General features: G+C 32.2%; 1 protein-coding gene across 1 annotated transcript in view; it reads left to right on the top strand.

Annotated features, from left to right (window-relative positions):
• The window catches only part of LOC106467844 (epsilon-sarcoglycan-like), a 30,964-nt gene that overhangs the window by 13,054 nt on the left and 8,419 nt on the right, over nt 1-9,491 (top strand). The window contains exons 6-7 of the mRNA XM_013928221.2: nt 5,271-5,485; nt 6,508-6,534. Of these exons, the coding sequence (XP_013783675.2) occupies nt 5,271-5,485; nt 6,508-6,534 (242 nt within the window). The remainder of the gene's footprint in view (nt 1-5,270; nt 5,486-6,507; nt 6,535-9,491) is intronic.

Below are 9,491 nucleotides of genomic sequence, written 5' to 3'. Positions count from 1 at the left end.
ATGGAAATAACAGGTCTAACATTAATGTTAGATCTAGATGTACTATAGACTTAATCTAGGAACTGTAATCTAGCACCACTAATTAGCTAGCCTATATTTAAGTTTTCTCATTCTATCAAAACCTTTAATATTAAATATAGCCTTTGAACAGTCATAGAACGCCCATCTTTGGCATCAAATGGACCTTTTTTATGTTGAAATTCATGTGCTCCAACTTTAACTATCTCTGTGCTATGTGCATGTGTTACAATTGCTGAGCCTGTTGTATCAAACTTCATAAATCCAATATCCCTGTGTGTTCAAATATTTATTAGGTCATCATCTTTCATTCTGTGGATTTGTTTCTGACAAAGTGGAATCCACTTGTTTATTACTATTGTAGCTTTCAACAGGACAGAGAACAGTTTCTTCATTGTTTTCTTTTTCAAATGAAATAGCATATTCACAATCTTGCACTTTGACCTCTTTGCTGCCATCAAAAGGAACAGATGCTGGCTTACTGGTGTCATCACTTACAGCAAGGAAAGCTCGCAATTTGCTTGACTCCACCGTAGAAGCTGCAAATTGTGCACGTCTTTTGCGTCTCTGTGCCCCACTTTCTTTTTTCGACATAATGGGCTAAAAGAATAAATTAATAAATACTGTCGACACTATTTAGTTACAATATGCAAATTGTTAGATGAAAGGAAGCATTCTACTTTCCCTAGTTCCTAACCACAAATTATATTTAAATTATACAATTATAGTTGCAACTCAGGACTAATTAGGCACATCTTTAACTTTAACATTTTGACTGCCATTATTTAGACCACCCGTACTCATATTAATTAATTTGACACAACAGTAAGAAAATCAATGCAGATGAGTGTATATGCTGGTAAATCATGCTTATGAGCACCATATAAATTATTGGCAGTTGCTAAATCACATTTAAAAACTCGATAGGTTTAACTGCATGAACACTACAGGAGACAAGTCTGAAATTGCTCGAATGAAAATTACACACTCTGTGGAGAAGGGTGTAATCATAACATAATATAAGCCTAGAGGTATGCTCTAAATGCTCTCTCATTACTGGATCATACTTTTCTAAGGAAATTTCCAGGGTTTTCGTTTGAGGTTATGTCCTCAGTATGACCACGAAATGCAATATTCTGAGAAGATAAATATTGTGTACAATCTAGCAATTATCACAGTAAATCTCTTCATTTATTTTTTCTTGCTGAATTGCCTTTGCAGCTCTTCATCAATACGACTTTCAAGACGAATTCTGCGCTCAGTTTCTTTCCAAGCAGCAAACGACTCACAATAACGGTCACTACTTTCATGGGCATTTAACTTTTAATTTTTTTTCCACTTAGAGAATCCACCTTGTGTTTTGAAAGCAGGCCGACTGTCGGATGTCATACATGTAGATGAAAAAAGAAGGCAACAAAAGCAGCTTGATGCTTTATGTAGAGGTGAATACACCAACCAGGAACGATTGACCTCTTGTCCATTCAGAAGGCGTCGTTTAAACCAAATGTTAAAAACAAACAAACGTCAACATCTTATCTTTCTCCTGAAATCCAAAATGAGTTTATAAATCTCATGGCTTCACATGTGCGCAATTATTGTTTGTCAGCAATTCGTAGAAACAAAGGCTATGATATTCTGTTTGATTCCACACCTGATTTAGCCCATCGTGAGCAATTGGCCCAAGTGATTCGGTTTGTTGGCATTGACTTTAAGACAAGAAAAATAGAAGTCAAAGAATCATTTATTGACTTTATACAGACAAAGGAAAAAGACACTGCCAATACTGAGAAAACAATAAGCACAAAATTAGAAGCGGATGGAATTTTATTGAGTGATTGTTCTTCACAATGTTATGATAATGCTGCTGTCATATCATGTCATCTGTCAGGCGTTCAACAAAGAATTCTGAACAAAAATCCAAAAGCAGTGTTTATAAACTGTGACAAAAATAGTTTGAACTTAGCATGCCTTTATGGTTCAAGTCAGGAAACAACAGTTATTACTATTTTTTGGTATAATTGATGCCGTTTATAATTTCTGTGCTTGTTCAACAACGCGATGGGACGAACTGCAGCAGGAGCTTTAGGTCTCTGTCAAATGTGAATCAGAAACACGGTGAAGTGCAAGAGAAAAGGCAGTAAAAGTTGTACATGAAAAAACTGGATGAATTGCTAGGACTGTTGGAGTAATTAAGTGAGAATGACAACACGGCTGAAACAAAATGTGGTGCTCATAATATTCTGAAACGCATGATTACATTTGATTTTCTTGTACTTTTGCATGTTTGGAGAAATCTTTCATCATCTATGAGTCGAGTGCAGAAACGTCTTCAGGACCCAAAAATGAATTTTAGAGAAGCAGTTGCTGATCTTGATTCTTTGAAAGAGAAATTGATTGAATTTATCATCATTCTACAGTCTTTAATTTCTCTGAACAATTCTGGTCCATCAATATCACCTGGATAGCTCTTTGCTAAGTCAGAACATTTTTCTTGAAACTTTCCGTCTTCAAAATCTTCAGAAAAATATGTTTTGCACATCTAGTAGAAATCCAAACCTTGAATCTAAATCTAGTAAGTGAGAAAATCTTCCTCTTATTTCTGTAATCAAATGATCAGTAACATCCTTCATGATGCGATAAATTTCCTGTTCAGCATTTTCACCTGGCATTCGTCTATGACATATGTTTCTTCTTTCACTGGTCAATCGCGATGTTTCACATTGATTTTTGTCTTCTTTAAGTGCTTCTTGACAGGACTTTTTACGTGCTGCAAATGCATCAATTAAACTATCAAAATTTAAGTTATTAAGTACGTCTTTTTCAATACTTAATATTGCCAAGTTACTAAGTGGTTTTTAGTCGTTGAGGTTCTCAAGTATGTAAGAAGTAATTTCAGCTTGCTGAAGGACCTTTCACGACTAGCAATAGAAGCCACAATTGTTAACAAAATCTACAATGCAATTCTTAAATTTGGGAAAACATCTTCACCATATGAAATTATAAATGTTAGCTAATCAGTTGCAACCATTGGTTCAGGAAAATCGGACTTTTTGCCTTTACCTGGACTGATAAATAACTACTTAAGTTTACAAATAACAAATTTTATTAGCTTACAAAACTGTACATATGCTTAACTAGATCTTGTCCAAGCAGCATTCTGGTATTCATGGTTACATTATATGAAACTTTCGTGCTTTTGTACTAGGTGTACTTACATAATTTGTAAACCATTTTGATATTCATGTCATCCAGCATTGTTCAAAGTCACATAGCTAGAGTATTCTTTCAAGCATGCAGAATAAATTTCTGTTATATCCCTAGTTTTGGAACTTATGTTTTATATGAGAAGCCAGTCACTTGTGGCGTACATGGATTATAAAACAGATTCCAGGTTTACAGTTGTGATATTGTGAGATGTTATATTGTGACCTTATTTTAGGCCTGTGTAAGGTGGTAATTAATTCTTTATGTTATTGTCATTAAGTGGGTAATGAGTCACAAAACAAATAATCAAAACATTTCAGAGGTGGGGGTGCCAAAAGTGTCTTTGCTCCCAGGTGCTGAGAACCCTTGCTATGCCACTGAGAGGATACATTAAGAAATCTCAGAGTTACCACATGTGTTGTTGTACAAGTGAAATTCACAACATTTTCTGCAAATTACACGAGCCTGACTTGAAAGGGTTAAATAAGCAGCTTGAAGTAAGGGAAATATTAATATTGTGTTATTAATCCTTATCATAATTATGATTTGTAAATGACTACTTCACTTACTTAATCTAATTTGCATCATAACAGTTGTTCATGATAATATAAATAGGATTTTAATCACTTCTGTTTCTGGCATATCCCATCTAGCCTCTTGAACCCTGGTATTAATCACAAGGCTTCAATAGCACTAGATATGACAGATATAGTCTAGTTGAGATATTGTTATAAATTCTCCTTTACTCTAACTCATAAGTTCTTAGAATTACCAAAGTTAAACTGTTTAACTTTTGCTATTTATTCATTTATTTTTACTTTTGTATTTTTCACTTAAATTTTGAATAAATATAACTCATAACAAGGAAATACAGTGTCACTTATTTTGTAAATTAGTTCAGAGAATATGTTTTACATTGATTGCAAAAAAAGTTCTACAACTGATGCTATTCAAACCTTGCTCTCTATTTTTTATACAAATTTGAATTCAAATTGAAAAATAAATCTGTTTACTAAACAATTAATGTTATTTCAATAAAAACCAGTGCTACACCTTACATGAATTAAACCTGATTTAATTCTATTTTACATTGTTAATTAAAGTAATAATTTCAAAATTGATGAAAAAGCCATCAACATAATTTTTATGAAAACACTAGTTTTAAAAGTTACAAACCAAGCTCCATACAAGCATTTTTTTTTTCTTGGTGAACTGCTTATCTTATTATTGGCTTTGAAGGAGATCTAGGCTGTATTTATACCTATGTAAAACACTGATAAGTGCTCATGATCATTGTGCAGGTGTGTCATATATGTGTACATGAGGTCTGCATTTCTTAAAATCAATTTAAAATATATTCAATGAACATATTGCCATGACATTAGTGAAAATCAAACCTGCATTGATCAACTTCTTATTGCATAAATGCTTGTAAATAAATTAATCACTGGTGTCATTTATTGTAAAGCATGTGACAAAGCATAAATCTTGACCAATATATGGTTCAGGGTGACCTCATTTTGACAGCTGTCAGATTCAAGCCAAAAGGTCATGGAGTTACAAATAGTCATGTTGACATGGTGAACAGTGTTTGTCTCAGCGAAATGACAATGTTTCATTCATTTTGTGCAAAGGAACAGTAGTTAAGTATTTGAACACAACTCCCAAAAGACAGGACTAAAATTTTTTTACACATGCAATTTTGAATGCATGGACAAAAATGCTAACATGACCATTGAATATAGATTTACTGTAAAGAAAACTTTTATACATCATTTGTGCAATAATCATTATTATGACTAATTAATTTCTTCATGAAGAAAAATTTTTACTATCACAGTTTATTTAAATACATTGTAATTTGATTTAATTTATAATTCTGAGTTTGAGGTTGTGATTCTGTCTGTTTTTATTGAAATAGTACTGAAAGAACAGCAATATTCACTACCTAAAAATTGAATTTAACTTATTCATGCATTATGGCAAGTCAAAACAAAGTGCATAGATATATAATTAAAATATAATGGTTATAATTTTCTCATGATTAGATTCCAGATGAAGATACTGTGATTGAGGATAAAAAGCCAAGTCCATCTTTCTCACCAATCCTGTTATCAAGTGATGACTTCATCCCTCACTTCCCTAACTATCCTCGTCGGGACTTTTTGATGGATTTCATAATAACAATTGTTGTTCCTGTGGTTGTGGTCATCATTCTTACAGTTGTCTTGAGCAGTATCATGTGTTGTCACCGTGAAAGCTTGTAAGATTTGATCACTAACCTTTTTATGGTGATCAGTTTTTGCAAGATCCTCTTTTTTGTGTATTTTGTAAAATAAACTTTTTTTTTTACTTTTGTTTCTTAGAACTTTGGAAATATCTAGATCTGAAAATTCCACAGATCTAAATATGTGTATTAAATGTAGATTGGATGTAGAAAAATATGTTAAAACATTAACCTGAAAATCAAACAGCAACATAATTTATCATTTTTTACTGTAACAGTGTTTCTTGTATCACATTGTTTCAAAGTATAACCTAATGTTGAGATTACCATACAATGCCATGGGAGAATGACAAGCTATTAAAGTGTCACTCTTGCTTCCAGACATGGATGCCCACAGGAAGGGGCAAGAGGGAGTGTGCCCCCTTACATTTCACAGAAAATTGCATGTATTATGGTCTAAGCTTAACACTGTAGTTAAACTTAATATTCTTAGTAATTTTTATTAAAACTGTAAATTTGTGTTTAAGCACACATAACACATATTCTTTTAGTCTATTGACTTACACTGTAAAAGCTGATCCCTTACATGCACGTTTTGCCCCCCCCCCCCCGAAAATATTTCTGTGGGTGCCCATGCTTCCAGCTTATTTTTACTTTGCTTGAACTACAGAAAACTACTACATCATCATTTATAAATCATATGATAACATTATACAACTTTTGAGGTCATGAGTTTATGATCAGCTGTTCTAGTTGTGTGATATAAACATGAGCTAATAAAAAAAATGTTTTAAACTATATCATTCAGCAATCATATTTTAAGACCAGTTTTTCATTCATACGTTATAGTGTGTCACTTTTACTGTGGCACAGTTTATAGCTTGAATTATGAGTAGTGAATTTCATCATTCGTACCACATATGTTTTAAACCATTTTTGTTGTGTGATCTTAGATCATTGGTTTCAGATTTTCATTATTTTTTTAATTTACTGATCCTTCATGACCTAACCTGCACTGGTATTTCGGGTATTAATTACCTCTATTTTTTCATTTTTAGGGAAAGACGCAACTTGGAGACTTCAAGGTAAACTATCGTAATTTTTGTGCCTATAATAAATGCAAATTCCTGTAAAAGAAAATGTTATCATTTGCTTTCTCTGTTAATAATAGTGAGTGTATAGGATTTGAACAGCACAGTAATCCAAATGTTGCTTAACTAGTGATTTGCATAAAAAGATAATTAGTTGTTTATTATTGTCATCAGTGTATCCATGAATACATCCTAAAATTTTATGCATTACTTCTACTACCATTATTTCAAGATAATTTTATTCAGTCACACTATTGAGTAGGTTCAAGTTTATATTAACCCTTACCAGCCGAACACTTTCAAAGCTGCTGAGCACAATTGTCAATGTTGTTTTTTGAAAATGTCATCTTTTTTTTGCTCCAATAAAACTACATTCCACAAAAATCTATAACAAAAATATCTAGATTTTGGATTTTTCTTTGATATAAACACATTTTGAAAATTCATAAAATAAGTATTATTTTTTATCCTCATTTAGAGGTTTTAAAATTCAGTTAATGTTTGTTAGAAATTGGGTTTTGATACCTGCCCTGGGAAGAGCACAGCAGATAGCCCATTTTGCAGCTTTGTACTTTACAACAAGCAAACAATATGAATCTAAAGACACCAAATTTATATAAGTTTTGTTTGACATGTTATATACTTTTCAGCAATCTATTTTCCACTATTTTTTTCTTTTATCAAGTGATGAAATAAGATGTATTTAACAGATTTATTAGGCCCTTGTCACATTCCCTCAAAGAAATCAGTGCAACTGGTCTATTTTTTGTATAACGTTACATTGTTCTTTAGTTTTGAACTTTACTGTATATAGGTAGAGTATGTTCTTCTATTAACCAGTTGGAACAATAGTTATTATTTCATTTACAACAATTGTGGGAGGTAGCTGTTCTTGCCTTGCAAGCCATAAATCATGGTTTAGTTGCTACATGACTGGCTCTTTGAGTTAAAGAATAGAGTATACCAAATGAATATATTTTGTTTATTTACACACCAATAAATAATTTAGAATACTGAAGAAATAATAACAATATCTTTGGCCAATGACTTTTATTTCATGTTTTGTAATATTAGGCAAAATATGAGTTATTTTGAAGCTTTCAAATCAAGCTTCTTTGATGCTGCTTGTGTACATTCAATTGAGAAATATGCATGTCTGAAGCTTGCTCTTGGTGATAAAATTGGCCTAATTTTAAAAGTTACCACAGGTTTTTCATAATAAAATTGATTAAATCAAAAAGGGAAATGTATCTAAGGGTATAATAATTGAAGAAAATAATGAGAAAATACATCTCTTTGTTACTGTAGACTTGATTTTAAGTAATAAGTAACATTACTGTTGCTGTTTGAGTATATCATATCAGTGATGAAGGTTTATACCATAGCATTCATGTTAGTTCCAATGTGTAACTGTCTTATGCTGTAACACTATAGGCCCCTGCTTGTGCTGATGATTATTCTTTTATAAACAGAAATTATCTTGAAAAATGTGAAACTTGGGAAAAGGTTCACTCATTATCATATCCTAATACAAAAGTGATTGTACATCAAATAGTGAAAAGACTTACAATATGTTTGTGTTTTTACAAATAGTTGTCATTATGTTGACAGCAGGCTGAATTAGATTAAAAGCATAATCCAAATTGTGATAACCAAAATGCATTATCTCACACTTACTGTAGTTAACAGTCATTTGCAGCTACTTGTCATTCTGTAATACCTCAGCATCCTCAATAGATATAGAAATGCTTAACCCTGTTCTGTGCATCACTTTTGATTCATGGGACATAATACTAAAATGTCTGAATATCATACATGATACACAGCTAAAGTTATCAGATATGCAGCTGATGTTCGTGAGCATGGCAATATGAACTGGTTGTTTTCACTTCAACATATGAGATTAGAAGGGGACTTCATATGAGCATCACATGTGATGCTCAAAACATATGTGAATGATGATAGGTTAAGTTACTACCACTCAAGATAAAATATAAACCTATGATTTATAGTTGCTATACTCCACTCTCTTTCATTAATACTACAAGGATATGCTTTACTCATATCTACTTGGGTAAGTAGTCAAATAAGCATATTCATAAAATCATTAAATGACTTAAAACAGGGAAAAGGTTAAGAGTTCCTTGTTATCATCAACCTTTATTAATTATGTACTATCATCATCATTAATATAAATAAGAAGCAAAGATCCAAACACTGACCACAGATACAAAGGTCCAGTTTGACTGGACTGCATTAATAACAATCTTGCTTTCTCTTATCCAGCCAATTTACAATCCACTTAACAAGTCTTTCCCCAACCACCACCTATTTGATTTTCTCGGTGGACTTCTGTGTCACTTTATTAAAAACTCTTTGAAAATCTGAGTACACAAGTTGTACACCCTGTTTCTCCTCTAGATAACAAATAAAGACCCCTAAATGTTAACAGATAAGTAAGACAGCATTTTTCTTTAGTGAATCACTGTTGGCTCATTTTTTTCATGTGATATTTAGAAATTATCCTTTTGCATAATTCAGATTAGCTGACCTATAAAATCCAGCTCAATTCTTATCACCCCCTTTAGAAGTTGGAGTAGCATAAGCAACTCTCCAATCCTCAGGTACCTGTACACACAACCATACTGTTGACCTACTAAAAATAAAAGAGAGAGGCTTTTTTATCTGATCTTTGATCTCCTTTAAAACCATGAGGAAAAATTTTTTTGTCCTTGGTCTGTATGTATGTTTAATCTGTCTTTTTTTTACTTATTGATCAATTCCATTATTTCCCATACAATGCCAAAGTCAGAATTATTGGTAATATCTTCTCTAGTGGTGTATTTAATGTTCAGGGCAATGACAAAAAAAAAGTTACAAATTTCTATACCTATAGCTGATCAGTACAGATGGGACCCCTTAAGAAAATTTGACATACAAGTTAGTTTTAA

This window comes from Limulus polyphemus, unplaced genomic scaffold, assembly GCF_000517525.1.
Source record: "Limulus polyphemus unplaced genomic scaffold, Limulus_polyphemus-2.1.2 Scaffold2763, whole genome shotgun sequence".
Taxonomy (NCBI): Eukaryota; Metazoa; Arthropoda; class Merostomata; order Xiphosura; family Limulidae; genus Limulus; species Limulus polyphemus.
Note: the sequence above shows the minus strand (reverse complement) of the source record. Positions and strands in the feature narration are given on the sequence as shown.